This window comes from Primulina huaijiensis, chromosome 2 (assembly GCF_012295235.1).
Source record: "Primulina huaijiensis isolate GDHJ02 chromosome 2, ASM1229523v2, whole genome shotgun sequence".
Classification (NCBI taxonomy): domain Eukaryota; kingdom Viridiplantae; phylum Streptophyta; class Magnoliopsida; order Lamiales; family Gesneriaceae; genus Primulina; species Primulina huaijiensis.
In genome coordinates, this window is record NC_133307.1 from 28,798,600 (window position 1) to 28,813,342 (window position 14,743).

Genomic DNA, 14,743 nt, shown 5'->3' on the forward strand with positions numbered 1-14,743 from the left:
CCACGATTCTAGAATCGACTTGTTTCGGTGTAAGCTATTGTGGAGCTAGTGCTAATCGGTTCTTGAATCGACTTGTTTTGGTGTAGAAGTTTATTTTTTTAATTTAATTATCAAGAATTTTATTTAGAAAATTATGAAAAAGTGAAATAGTTTCGAATCTATTTCTGTTTATACGTAATTTTGAGAGGGTTGATGTTTACATTTTACAATGTACTTATCGTTTGAAATATTATTAAACGTAATTTTGAAAAGGTTGATATTTACAATGTATTTTGAAATTCCAGAATGAACATGAAATCGATTTAGAATTACTTTCCTTTAATAGAAGCATTTTTTAATTTAAACATGATTATTATTACCATGAATGGTATTGTTGGCATAGCGATTTTTAAAGTATTTTTTTGTCTTCTTTTAAAAAATTATTTCCAATTTTCAGTCATTTTATCGAGTTTTTATGTTGTTTATCTTGGTGGCTTTCTTACACTGCTAAACATTCCCCATGCTAATTACACTCCTCCAAAGCAATGTGTATCCCAACAGTATACTAAAGAAATATTGTATATTTTCATAGAATGTCATCAATCGAGCACAAACACTATGATACCAAACATCGACCCCAAAGCTAGATCTTGATTTGAATTGGAAAATTAAAACCTTGTTATAAATTTGTTGCCGACATATCTCAACATGCTAAGAGACGGAGATGATAAGCTAAGTATCAAAAAATAACATACATTGCATAAAAAAATAGATTATTAAAAATAAAACCTCAAAAAATATTCTCAATTATCTATAGTTAATGTGATACCAATGTCTCAAGAATATCAAAAACTCAAATAATGACAAACTCATTCCGACTTTAAAGTTAAAAAATAAAAAAAACACTTCCAAAACAATTCAGACCAAAAAAAATAAAAAATTACTTAATTATATTTATTTCATATAAATAAAATTAACTGCTTGTGCGGAGAAAGCAACAATTTTGAAATTGTTATTAATGATATTTAATTATTCATAGTTCCCCTTTTTCCTTCATACACTCTCTATACGTATAATAATATCGCAACAAAAGTTCTGGTATTTTCCAAATACGTACGACGATACATGGAATTTCAACGGTGAAAGGTATGTGAAAGTGGTCAAAGCCTAAATGGATTTATTGAATTTTGTGTGTGAATTTTGGGGAATTATCATTCATTGCCTAATTGGAGATACTCGTTGACTTTTTTGCCTAATCATTCTGTTACGCAGTTTTGTTTTCTTCTGTTGATTAATGGCGTTGATTGTTCGAATCCTACGGTTAAAATCTTTTCTTTTTTGTTTTGTGTGGGTGTGCATTTAATTGCAGATAGATTAAGAAGTTGGATTTTGATTATGTTTTGAGGTTGAGTATTAATCGCTTAAGGTTGGCGTTTTGTTCTCCTTTAGCTAGTAGATATGAAATGCGGTATTTTGTCGATAAACGACGGATTGCATTATTTAGGAAGTACTCCCATGTTTAAACTAGTGAAAAGTGACAAGTATGAATAACCTTCCATATTTGGAAGGAAGTGTTATTTCAAGTATCATTTTAAAAAAATGTATTAAATTCTTTAACCCGAAGGAAAATAATGGACATCAATGCAGTGCATGCCTAAAATTGTTTTTGCATGAAACTTAAACTTTGTATGCGTTCTTAGAGTCATTAGTTAAAAGGGATTAATTTAAACTGCATGACAAGTTTCCTGAATCCAACAATACAATTGTTAAACTGCAGGCAGCATTTTTGCGATCTTTTCACTGTTGAAGCCTTGTTTCTAAGTCATGTACATGGAACTTCTATGATATATAAACTGTTCTACTTGGTTGGCCCCAAGTATTTTTGTTAATAACATGAGTGATTAGTGACAATTTGTCATATGATGGTTGCAGTTAGTTCTGTGTTTTAATCGTCTATTTTTATTAGTGTTCTATATCATTCTGATGATACATAATTTGGCTTCTTTTAAGTTGATGTATAGATTCTGCTTTGCTTGAATTATCCCTTCCCAGTAGAAATACAAAAACTTGTGAAATTTCTTTATATGATACTTGTACAGTTACCTCACTAAGTCTGGTATTTTTGTTGAATATAATATAAATTTCACCGTCTCAATAAACTGAGAGGTATTTATGACATTTTTAGATGATTGCTTAGGATGTTATCTTCATACCATATGAAAAGTAAAGGGTTTATATAATACTGGTTTTTGGACAGTACATGTTAGTGGTGATGACAATTTTAAAGTTCTTTATCTTGCTGATGGAGTTTAGTGGTGGAAAAAAGTCAGAGACATCAGTAGCTGAGCCACAGTAGTTACTTGATAAAGTATTCTGGTTAATTGAATGGCACTGAGTCGAGGGATCACACTGTGATCCCTCGATCTCACTTGTTGTTAACTGTTGTTCTCTTACGGAAATCTCATTCAACTATAGAGATACGCTTGTAGAAATCATTGTACGTTGTTGGGCCGAATCGCAAATTTTTGGACCTTCAGAGGAGCACAATTGAAAGCCTTCATATAGTTTGGAGTTTTATTTTATTTTATTTCTGAGGTTCTAGTAACCTATTGGTAATTTTGCACAGTGCTATGAAAATGTTCTTACAATAGGTGCTGAAAATGTGATTTGCCTTAACTGAACGATGGCCATCCTGTAGGTTTAAGGTAGTTGACTGTCTTATTTTTTCTGGGAATTTGGCTCTAATTTCAACTTCTGTGAAAAGTATTTGCAGTTGCTCTTTGGACTTTTGATTTTTTGAACATCTGGCCAGATTGTCAGATTCTACTAGGTTTTTAATATGTTACTTGTCCTTTAACCTTCTTAAAATATACCAAAATCGATATGCAGGGCATGATTTGTGGAACCATGATTCTGTGTTAGCAATTAATCCTGATAAATGTCTCCTGTAGCATGGCCCCAAGATCTCACCGTCTCTCCTCCAGACGCACTCCTCGAAAGTTCATTTTCATTCTGATCTTGATACTTGGACCAATTTGTGTCATTGGAATTTTTACCTACGGTCAGAAGATCTCATATTTTTTCCGCCCGATATGGGACAATCCTCCTCCTCCATTCGAGCACTTACCACATTATTATGCAGAGAATGTTTCTATGGGAAACCTTTGTCATCTCCATGGTTGGTCCTTGAGATCAGAGCCACGCAGAGTTTTTGATGGAATCATATTCAGCAATGAACTGGACATGCTTGAGATTCGGTGGAACGAACTCTATCCATATGTTAATAAATTCGTGATTCTGGAAGCCAATACTACTTTCACAGGTATTCTGAAGCCTCTCTACTTCGCTACAAATCGCAACAGATTTGCTTTTGCCGAAGAAAAAATAGTCCATGGGGTATTCCCGGGTCGGATTGCGTCATACGGGTCACATGAAGACCCATTCAAACTTGAAGCAGAACATCGTATAGCCATGAATGGGCTGCTTCGTCGGGCTGGTATAGCAGTTGGTGACCTACTCATCATATCAGACACCGATGAAATCCCGAGTCCCCATACTGTGAAACTACTGAAATGGTGTGATGGGGCTCCTTCTGTGCTTCATCTTGAAATGAAGAATTATATGTATTCCTTCGAGTTCCCAGTCGACTATAGCAGCTGGCGTGCTACCATCCACATATACAACCAACATACCCAATACCGTCATTCTCGCCAGACTGATGTTATTCTCTCTGATGCTGGGTGGCATTGTAGCTTTTGCTTTCGGTATCTTAGAGAATTTGTATTTAAAATGACAGCATATAGTCATGCAGACAGGGTGAGGCGAAATGAATTTTTGAAATATTCAAGAATTCAGGAACTCATATGCCGGGGAGATGATTTGTTCGATATGTTGCCTGAGGAGTATTCTTTCAAGGACTTGATCAAGAAAATGGGTTCAATTCCCAGGTCGGCTTCAGCAGTTCATATTCCTGCATATTTGATTGAAAATGCCAAGAAGTTCAAGTTCCTACTTCCCGGTGGCTGTTTGCGTTCACAGGGATGAAGTTTGTGTAACTGAGTTCTGCTCTTTGTCGAGGTCTATCGTGTATAGGTACTCGAGTTGAGATCCATTGTCTTTTCACTTTCTTGACTCGATTAAAGGCTTCAATATTTTACGCGATTTTTTGGTGATCTCAATTTTCTTGTATGTATGTGTGAGAGAAAAATATGATATGAACCTGACATGGAATAATATTTTTTTTACTCATATTGACTCATAATATTTTTTTTACTCAAATTGACTCAACACATTGTCATCCATGCTTATAAATGAAATTATATAAGCAACATGTTCCTAGATGAATTATATCACAAGGAATCTCTTAGACAATTCCCTTGTTTTGGAGAGCTTATACAACTGAACTTCTCAATTCAACACATCTGTATTCTGTAGTACCACACTAGTCGATTTTTTTTTTTTTTTTTTTTTTTTTTTTATGAAATTGATAAATCTACATAGATTTGACTACGTAACATACAATTAAAACTGTGGCTCAGATCATGTTTACCTTTTAACTTACATTGTTTTTAGATAATTATAGCCCGACTCCTTAATTCAATATCTTCTATCCATATTGGATTGTAAGAAATAGTCAAAATCAGTTTATATGGTTGATATATATATATATATGTACTTATTGTATTCTATTGATTATTTTAAAAACAAAAATGGGAGAAACATTAAAAAAATTAAAGTTTGTATATATATATATATATAAACAAAATAATAAAATAAAGGAGTGATGTAGATTATGACAAGTGTGCATGTCCTGTATATATCTTGATTCGGTGCAAAATTGTCCTCACCCGACTCCTCGCCCATATCCAAACTCAGCGTAAACGACACACAACCTTACGCTTCAATGGATGATCATACCAAAGAATCAAAGTTCTATCGCAGTTGACAATTCTGCGATATATATATATATATATATCCCTTTCTTAATTTTTAAAAATTATTTTATAAATCTGAAGTATATAAGAAAATATTAGATTGACCAAAGATTTCATATTAATCAAGATTTTGGGGAAAAACAGAAAGAGAAGCTGACTTGAAAAGTTAAGCTATTATAGTAATAATGTGTATAATTTACTAGATTTCATAAATTTTCAAAATTTATTTTATAAGTCGGTCTAGATAGGGTTCAGGCCCTCTTACCAGTTGAAATTAGATTTTAATGCAATGCCTTTTTTTTTAAAACATGTACTCGTTAATCATAAGAGCATTGAGATCAAACTTTTACTATTCAATATATAATGAGTAAACTCTTGGTTTAATATATTATCATGTAAATTACGTCAGTCAAGTAAACGATATTGAACAAATTTTATATAATAAGATCACCTTAAAAAATATATCTATTAGAGAGAGATCTATTTTATTATTATTGGTCAAACGATTATTTATTTCATTAACTTATGTTCGTATAATTTTATCATTTTAATAGTGATATTAACACTATGGCGGTTTCTATTTAAAAATGGGAAGGAAAGTGTGACGTTTTTATTTAGAGATAAATTTGAATGTTGAATAGTTCAACTCGCAAATTGCAATTATTGTGGTCACCCTAACCTATGTAATGTAATAACTACACGATGATATCAACCAGCCCGTAGCGCTGTAAATAGCGACTCCACTTATACTGCAACTATCATCGAACAATATTGTTCAAAGGCTACCCGTAGATTCATAGATTTGATCGCTATATAGCCCCTACCCAAGTCGGAATTCAACCTGTTTCAGCCAGATATCTTGAATCCAGGGGCGACTTTAGAACACACCAGAGAGAATGGCGTTCAATTGGACGGCTGTTTTTGCAATTTTTCTGGCGGCGGAGCTGGTGGGGTACGCGGCCGCAGCCACCTATGTCGTCGGTGACGGCTTCGGATGGGGTATTCCGCAGGACGGCGGCACGACGTATGCCAACTATGCTTCTCAGCATGTTTTTACAGTTGGGGACGTTCTTGGTAATGTGTGTGTATTATTTAATTACGTGAAAGAATTTATTGAAATTTCAGGGTTGGGTTTGATTTTTTTTTTTTTTTTTTTTTTTTTTTTTTTTTTTTTTTTTTTTTTTTTTTTTTTTTTTTTTTTTTTTTTTTTTTTTTTTTTTTTTTTTTTTTTTTTTTTTTTTTTTTTTTTTTTTTTTTTTTTTTTTTTTTTTTTTTTTTTTTTTTTTTTTTTTTTTTTTTTTTTTTTTTTTTTTTTTTTTTTTTTTTTTTTTTTTTTTTTTTTTTTTTTTTTTTTTTTTTTTTTTTTTTTTTTTTTTTTTTTTTTTTTTTTTTTTTTTTTTTTTTTTTTTTTTTTTTTTTTTTTTTTTTTTTTTTTTTTTTTTTTTTTTTTTTTTTTTTTTTTTTTTTTTTTTTTTTTTTTTTTTTTTTTTTTTTTTTTTTTTTTTTTTTTTTTTTTTTTTTTTTTTTTTTTTTTTTTTTTTTTTTTTTTTTTTTTTTTTTTTTTTTTTTTTTTTTTTTTTTTTTTTTTTTTTTTTTTTTTTTTTTTTTTTTTTTTTTTTTTTTTTTTTTTTTTTTTTTTTTTTTTTTTTTTTTTTTTTTTTTTTTTTTTTTTTTTTTTTTTTTTTTTTTTTTTTTTTTTTTTTTTTTTTTTTTTTTTTTTTTTTTTTTTTTTTTTTTTTTTTTTTTTTTTTTTTTTTTTTTTTTTTTTTTTTTTTTTTTTTTTTTTTTTTTTTTTTTTTTTTTTTTTTTTTTTTTTTTTTTTTTTTTTTTTTTTTTTTTTTTTTTTTTTTTTTTTTTTTTTTTTTTTTTTTTTTTTTTTTTTTTTTTTTTTTTTTTTTTTTTTTTTTTTTTTTTTTTTTTTTTTTTTTTTTTTTTTTTTTTTTTTTTTTTTTTTTTTTTTTTTTTTTTTTTTTTTTTTTTTTTTTTTTTTTTTTTTTTTTTTTTTTTTTTTTTTTTTTAATCTTCACAAGTTGGTTTGTTTAATCTCGTGCTTAATCTTAAAAAGTCACAAAAATTATCCAGAGAAAAAAATAATTTATGTGAAGTATTCTACAGTACGTAGAGTCCATAGCAGAGTCTTAAATTGATGGAAGACATGGTTATGTTTGGTTCTGTTTCGAGTATCTGCAGAATTAAATACTCTGTTCCACGTTGTACTTACGTTTCATGCAAAATCGATACATACAACATAATTGGTCCTTAATTTTCATCGTCCAACGAGAATTATTATACCATGTATATCTTTTCGTGACACAAAGTCTACAACAAAAAAGGAGGAGAATTGAACATCATTAAGTAGTAGCAGACCTTTAGGCTAATATACAGGTTGTTGCAAGAATATTTTATGCCCTTATATTTTTTATTTATATTACTTTGGCATCATTAGATCAAAATCATGGAATGGTGGTTTGATGACAATTGAGTTGATATGGTTGCCTTTGCTTTCAGTATTCAACTTCACCACCGGAGAGCACGACGTGGCCAGAGTGACAAAGTCGGCATATGATGGATGCAGCTCCACGAGCCCCCTTTTCTTAGCCACAGTCGGGCCTGCAAGCTTGACCCTCAACACGGCTGATGCGGACTACTACATTTGCACATTCGGCCAGCATTGTTCGCTTGGACAAAAACTAGCTATCAATGTCACTGCCTCTAAAATTAGTCCTAGCCCCGCTCCAGCTCCACCACCAACGCCTCCTAGCACCACCCCTTCACCGACACCGATAGTGACACCACCGACGTCAAGCCCGTCTCCCGCACCGGGCGGCAGAGTCACCCCTCCAGCACCAGCTCCAGCTCCTGGAAGCATGGTCAGTCCACCACCACCAACTCCAGGCACGTTCCCCGGAACGCCATCTACTCCTCCCCCGACTTCGGAACTTACCCCGCCTCCGCCGCCAAGCTCAGCCCCAGTTAGAACGAGTTATGCTGCGTTTTCCGTTGTTTTCGCATCGATGATCATCCACCTGATCATGGTGTAAATATGTTTGGATGGAGTATGTTATTTTATTTCATTGGTGTCTATGCAGTTGTGGCATTTGTATTCTTGTTTGTTTATGCACATATTTTGTGTGCAATTAATTGTTTGGTTCTATTTCTTTTTATGTATCTGAGGATTAGATATATGCTGTGGACTAATAAAATTAATTGGTTATTTTTTGATGTTTTAATGTATTTTAACAGTCATAGGTTGTATTTGGTTTATTGTTAAATTTGTAACCTTTTAATTAATGTGATTTTTTAACTTCATTTATTTTCAATAGATGCCGGAGATGTATGCCGCCAAAGTAATACTTCAATATTTACCTTTTTGATTTATTGTATATTGACGCATTAAAATTTTAAAAATTTATTAAATATTTCAATGACTCGACTAGTTCTCTACTTCTAGTAAACCAGAAGAAACACGAATTAATCAATTAAATATTAAATGTTTAATATCCAACCAAACAAATATAAACAAAAATTGAGACGAAGAAAAACATACTGTGGAAACCGTGTGATACCGGTTACCTCGAAGCCTACAATAACAATAATATAGTTTATATATATATAGATGTGGACCATTTCTACGATAAATAAAAAATAATAAAAATACTTTATCATTAAATCGTTAATAATTAAAATTTAAACAATATTTTATTAATAGTGGATATAACTTTTTGAAAAAACATAGATTATAGACCTCCAAATTTCCCTATATTTACATATTTCTAAATTTTGTGTAAATTCAACATGTATAAAGACTTATTTTTGTAATATATGTATAAAGACTTATTTTTGTAATATATTTGTTGCAATATTAAGCATTATTTGGCTGATGGATCAGATGATTAATCATATACTTGTATAAGATAATTGTGCGTGAGACTAATCTTTTGTAGAAATTAAGCCAAATATTAGAGAAAATAAAGATGTATAATCAATCGATCTCTTATCATTCACATCCAGTGGTGCTTTAAATGTATTATATTTGAAAATATTTAAAAAAATCAAATTAAAGTTTTGGAAAAAATGATGAAACTTTATTTTGATCAGTATCTTCATGTAAAAGAAAAGACATCTATATTACAAATCGAATTCACCATTCGTATGTGTTTATAATTCATATGTTACATTTGGATTGATGTGTTTGAAGTTAGGAATTTCAAAGCCATTGATTTGTATGAACAATTAAATCCAATGGATGCCAACATGGAATCATTTCAAATCTCTCAATTACTTCATTTGCAAACTCCAAAATCTATTTTTTGGAGAAATAAATAAAAATTAATTAATTTCATTCTGGTTACGTAACAAAATGTTTCTAGGAAACAAACAAGACGACTATTTCCTCTATATATTTTCTCTATAAATTTTTTTAAAATAAATTTTAGCTTTGGATTATTGTGATTAGTTCTTTTTAGCTTTTGAATAAAAAATTCTTTTCATAAAAATATTTGTCATCTGGAAACGAACAATCTTAAGGTTGGTGACATATAGAATATTTATATTGCAACGACCGAGTCTACCTCTGAGAAAGTTCAACATAGATGGTTTCACACGTTAATATATTTTTTACCAAAAAATATATTATTATTACAAAGTCTTCTTCAAACTCTGTTCCACGTAACACGGACCCTACCGGACCGAGCAATATTTGGTTAATATTTGACTTTTTATTGTGTGAAGAGTCCACATTTTGTCCCACGTATCCCATTCAACATTTCACTAGTTCAATGTTCAAATCACATATGAAACTTAGGTCGGTTTTTGTATCCTATAAATATATGAACATATTGATCATACAAATGCGACCACCACACTCGAACACATCTTCAATTCATTTAGATCATATATACACATATATCTACAATCTTATATCAAAGCCTGGTGGGGCGATCCAAGATACTGAGAACACATAAAGATCGAAAATATTATGGCAAGATTAGGCATTTCTAACATTATTTTCATGACATTAGTTGTCATGGCAATGTTTCATAAGTCGTTGGCTCAAACCACACATGTGGTGGGTGACGCGTTGGGATGGACCTTTCCGCCCGGTGGAGAAGTAGCGTATCGCACTTGGGCCGGCACACAAAATTTTGCAGTCGGAGATGTGCTTGGTAAGTTTCAAATATTATATTGTGTTACCATTAGTAAACTATATATTCTTGTGTATATTTTTATTAAGTTTTTATTTTAACTAAATAGATATGCTGGTATGACCATTTTTTTTTGCAGTATTCAATTTCACAACAGGATCACATGATGTAGCAGAGGTGACCAAGGATTCATTTGATTCATGCAATGGAAACAACCCAATCTCCAGTTCTACCGATGGACCGGCTAATATCACTTTGACCTCTTCCGGGGAACACCACTTCATTTGCACCTTCACAGGTCACTGTGGTGCTGGTATGAAGTTGTCTATCAATGTGGTCAGCTCTCCCGCTGTCTCCCCCGCCCCATCACCGACGGCAACGACTACCCCTCCACCAGTGGCTACGCCAGCACCAGCACCAGCACCGGCTAGAGCTGCGGTGACTTACACTGTGGGAGATAACCTTGGATGGACTGTTCCTCCTGGTGGTTCAGTTGCTTACCAAACATGGGCTAGGGGCAAGAATTTTTTGGTCGGAGACATTCTAGGTAAGATTTCATCTTGGTCATAAGTTAAAAAGAATCTTGAATATTATTAATGCGTTTGAAAGTTGATGTTTTTTTTTAAATGTTTAAACTTGTTTTATTTCTAAAAAAATAACTTTTTTGTTCATAAAAAATTGACTTTTGAGTGATTTAATATTGTTTGGTGAGGAAATTGCAATTTAGCAGGAAAAGTTGGTATGTTTTGATATCTTTGTTTTTTTGTCCAAAACCAATAAATCTTTTAATATTGTTGATTTATTATCAATTTCATATGGCGCACATTAAAATTCATCTATATAAAAAGAGAAAAAAAAAAGAAGCAAAACGCTTATAAATATTTTTCCTGAACTTTTCCTTTTATTTCCATGTTTCTCATTTGCAATCTTTAATCGTAAAATGCAGTATTCAACTTTCCAACTAATCGGCATGACGTGGTTGAAGTTACCAAGGATGAATACGACTCATGCAACACATCCTCCACCGCCATCATAACCACCGGCCCCGCCAGGATCACCCTCAACTCCTCCGGGGAGCACTATTACATCTGCACCATCCCGGGGCACTGCCCAGCAGGTCAGAAGCTAGCCATCAACGTCACAGCCGGCGGCGCCACCACCACTCCTCCCGTTTCTCCTTCCACACCATCGAGCACACCGCCCTCCGGAAGCACCACGGCTCCACCTCCACCAGACAGCTCCGCCCCATCTCTCGCCGTCGCAACCTTGCCCTTGACTTTCTTGGCCGTTGCCTACGCAGTTTTGTACAACTAGATACGATGCATGTCTTTTTTATTTCGTGATTCATAATATTTATTTTATTTTATGTAATTTTCTCATCATATATATATTGTCTTCATACGAATAAAGATGATTTTCTATGTTTAGTACCCTTTGATTCTTGGATCAATAAAGTATGAGCTATTTTTTTTTTTTTTAATATTGAGAGGGACTTCATAATTCTTCACCATTCCACTGCAAATATTAATTAGCATGTTACTTTCTCGTGGCTTATCTCGTAATTTTTATACAAAACATACACGCATATATCAATTTTAACATACAAGTATTTTATTACCAAATTGAATGATCATATTTAATATTTCTGAATTTGTGTTTTTTTCCCTTAAAAATATTAAACCTACGTCACAAAACGCGTGCATGATCTCCAAGAATTAGCCATGAGCTAGGTGGTTTGACCTTAAATCAAAAAAATTGACCGAATTAAAAATACGATTTCGTTTTTTTTTTAAAAAAAAAAATTTGTTAAGTTTTGCAAAATGATTTTTCCCCTAATATAACAAAAAATATTTTAAAATATAATTTAAGGACTTTTTTAATCGTCGGACCGACCCTTTTTTCCAAATTTACTTTTATCTTGAGAGGAAAAAAATGTTGTTTCCCACTTAAAAAGATGAAACAAAATGCGTTCAGAAAGAGAGAAAAGTTGAGTCCAATTTGACCACGCAACGTCTATGCAACATCGTGTGCACATTTGGTGGAATTTCTTGTTCGCAACTTTGCTTGAACAATGTATACGTGACCACAAGGAATTGACCTTATTTAATCGGAAAAATTCAAATTTTTTATTTTCAATTTTCATAAATATTTATTGCGAAAAGATGTTTTATCTTTGAAACTATTCCCACATAAAAAGGTAGAACACAGTTAAGACTATGTTACCTTCTAATTTTTATTTACTGTCTGGTTTTGAGCTCATAAATAAAATCAAAATATATATATACTTGATACCCCAGGATTGAGGACCGGCTCAGCCCACTCTCGGTAGCCCAAGTAAGTCAGGCCCAACGTTCAGGAGCCCGCGGGAGGTCATCTCCCGCTAAAAGTTCGGAAGGTCATCCTGGAGGTCACCTCGGCCGACCTCCCAAACTCAGTTATACCGAGTCGGTTCAACCAACATGCCGACCTCCCGAGCCGACCTCCCACGGGGACGTTTTCGCACAGATTGGAGGGTTATTGGCTGACCTCCCGAGCCGACCTCCCATGAGGACGAGAGCTCTTACTTAGATACTACCGAATAGCCCGCGAGAAGCAAGCCCAGAAAGGTAAGCCCATTAAGATTTACTAAATCTTGGCAGAATCTAAACCAAATCTACCAGATATGATCAAATCTTTCACAAGATTCTGAAGATCTAAATCTACCAAAACTGGATTCTATTGTTTCCCTATAAATACCAGGTTTCGTTTACTGTTTATGGATTCATAGATTCACATTCTCTCAGCACACACATTACTCTCTCAATTTTTTATTCTCTGACTTGAGCGTCGGAGGGGCTACGCCGGAATAACATTCCGGCCCCCTTCTAACGTTCTTGTTTGTGTTGCCAGATTTCGAAGGTCCAATCCGAGCTCCCCGAGTGACGAGCCGACCTCCTAGCCATCATTCAAAAGTCTGATCCGAGCTCCCCAAGCGAAGATCCAACCTCCCAGTTAGAATCACCGATCTCGGCATTATCAATACTCAAAATCGAATAATATTTTTTCCTCGGTGTCATCCGAGATCAGTAACATACAATATACATCAAGTTAAATTTATCCCATTTGTATAGCCTATTGGTTGGCTAGTAGTCACGGCTCCTTTTTTTTTAATATATAAAGAAAATCGAAACGTCATATGTCAAATAGGTGTACAAATACTCTGGTATTTATAGGTGAAAATATCGCGACACGGGCATGTGACAAAGGAATTATGTGATTACATCCCCAATAAACATGTCACAGGGAAATAAATAACATGAACATTTAAAAGCATATAATTTGCGCATATATACCAGTCTTACATGTATCTAACGCGGATGGTTTTAATTTATTTTGTGTGTAATATAAAGGCTATACAACATTAGGTGTGCTTCACACGATTTATGGCATAGACTTCATTGAAATCTATATTCCCAAGTATGTCTTCTCCCTATAATCTTTCAAGAGTTCCACAATTTGGCTAAAGAAGCTTTCCAAACTGAATCAAGAATAGCATCTCATGCCAGCAATGGTCATCCATCAGATATATACAATATATACGTTTATCTATGATCCCAGTGTATATAATCACCAAGCATTGAAAATACTTAATAGTAACATCATAGCACCATTTCACCAAATCCCATTTCAGAAAATTCCATAAAAAGCTTAATAGCGGATAAAGATAGGGCGGCAGACAACCAAGGAGGATTACTATTTTCTATATAAATGGTGAAAGAATTTAGTAGGGAGAGTAATGTTGGGGAATTACACCCCGAAGCGATGCCAACCACGATGATAATAGTACCCAAAAATTGCGGAATAAAATAACCAACAAGAACACAAAGATTTACGTGGTTCACCCAATATAGGCTACGTCCACGGAGCACTGCAACTTTTATAACTGGAAGAAATATTACAACAAGTGTATACACCAATACACTCAATATTTCTCACACTCTCAACCCGAGTATACCGAGAAAATAATTTCTCTAACTCACACAAAGAGAATTCCCGCACTCAAGAAAAAAATACACTCTTTTTTTCTATGCACTCTCTTTTTATCAAAGCTAAAAAGCTTTTGATTTTGGGATACAATAACTGAAGGAATTGAGCTCTATTTATAACTAATTTCCTCCTGCAACTATTGTAAACCTCCGATGTGGGATATCAAAATTCTGAATTTTTTATTTAATACGTGGGGCCCGCTTTTACCTAACATTTCTCCCACTTGAAGACTTGATTTCAATCATGTCTTCACACCATCATTGCAGCAGCTCATATATCTCCATTTATACTTGCAGTCCAACTGAAGTTGAACACAACTTCAGTTTGTCAATGGTTACCGTCTTCGTGAACATATCGGCTGGATTTTTACTTCCAGGAATCTTCTCCAGCATCAAGACTCCATCTTCCAGCACTGATCTGATGAAATGGTACCTAACCTGTATATGCTTTGTCCTAGCATGATAAACAGGATTTTTTGCTAAATGAATAGCACTCTGACTGTCACAGTATAATGTGCTATCTTCAAGCTTCTGACCCAATTCCTCCAGAAAGGATTTCAACCATATCATCTCCTTGCTAGCTTCTGTAACTGCAACATACTCAGCCTCAGTAGTCGAAAGCGCAACAATCTTTTGCAGCTTAGACACCCAGCTTACAACT

At 33.0% G+C, this 14,743-nt stretch overlaps 3 protein-coding genes across 5 annotated transcripts; all 3 read left to right on the top strand.

The window, feature by feature from the left end:
* The first annotated feature begins 1,007 nt into the window (after positions 1-1,007).
* Positions 1,008-4,221, top strand: LOC140971363 (uncharacterized). Of its 3 annotated transcripts, none has more exons than XM_073433593.1 (2): positions 1,008-1,125; positions 2,869-4,221. In XM_073433593.1, exon 2 carries the CDS (start codon positions 2,932-2,934, stop codon positions 4,021-4,023), a length of 1,092 nt encoding a protein of 363 aa, XP_073289694.1. In that variant the 5' UTR covers positions 1,008-1,125; positions 2,869-2,931; the 3' UTR covers positions 4,024-4,221. The 3 variants fall into 3 exon arrangements, with proteins under 3 accessions (XP_073289694.1, XP_073289696.1, XP_073289695.1); XM_073433595.1 differs by having other exon boundaries at positions 2,931-4,221; XM_073433594.1 differs by lacking the exon at positions 1,008-1,125 and adding an exon at positions 1,140-1,299.
* Positions 4,222-5,616: 1,395 nt separating this feature from the next.
* Positions 5,617-8,135, top strand: LOC140971364 (blue copper protein-like). The gene is made up of 2 exons (XM_073433596.1): positions 5,617-5,987; positions 7,422-8,135. Exons 1-2 carry the CDS (start codon positions 5,810-5,812, stop codon positions 7,952-7,954), a joined length of 711 nt encoding a protein of 236 aa, XP_073289697.1. The 5' UTR covers positions 5,617-5,809; the 3' UTR covers positions 7,955-8,135.
* A 1,616-nt stretch (positions 8,136-9,751) lies between these two features.
* Positions 9,752-11,533, top strand: LOC140971365 (blue copper protein-like). The gene is made up of 3 exons (XM_073433597.1): positions 9,752-10,078; positions 10,197-10,604; positions 11,004-11,533. The coding sequence occupies exons 1-3, from the start codon at positions 9,892-9,894 to the stop codon at positions 11,369-11,371; spliced, it is 963 nt and encodes a 320-aa protein (XP_073289698.1). The 5' UTR covers positions 9,752-9,891; the 3' UTR covers positions 11,372-11,533.
* Positions 11,534-14,743: the final 3,210 nt, after the last annotated feature.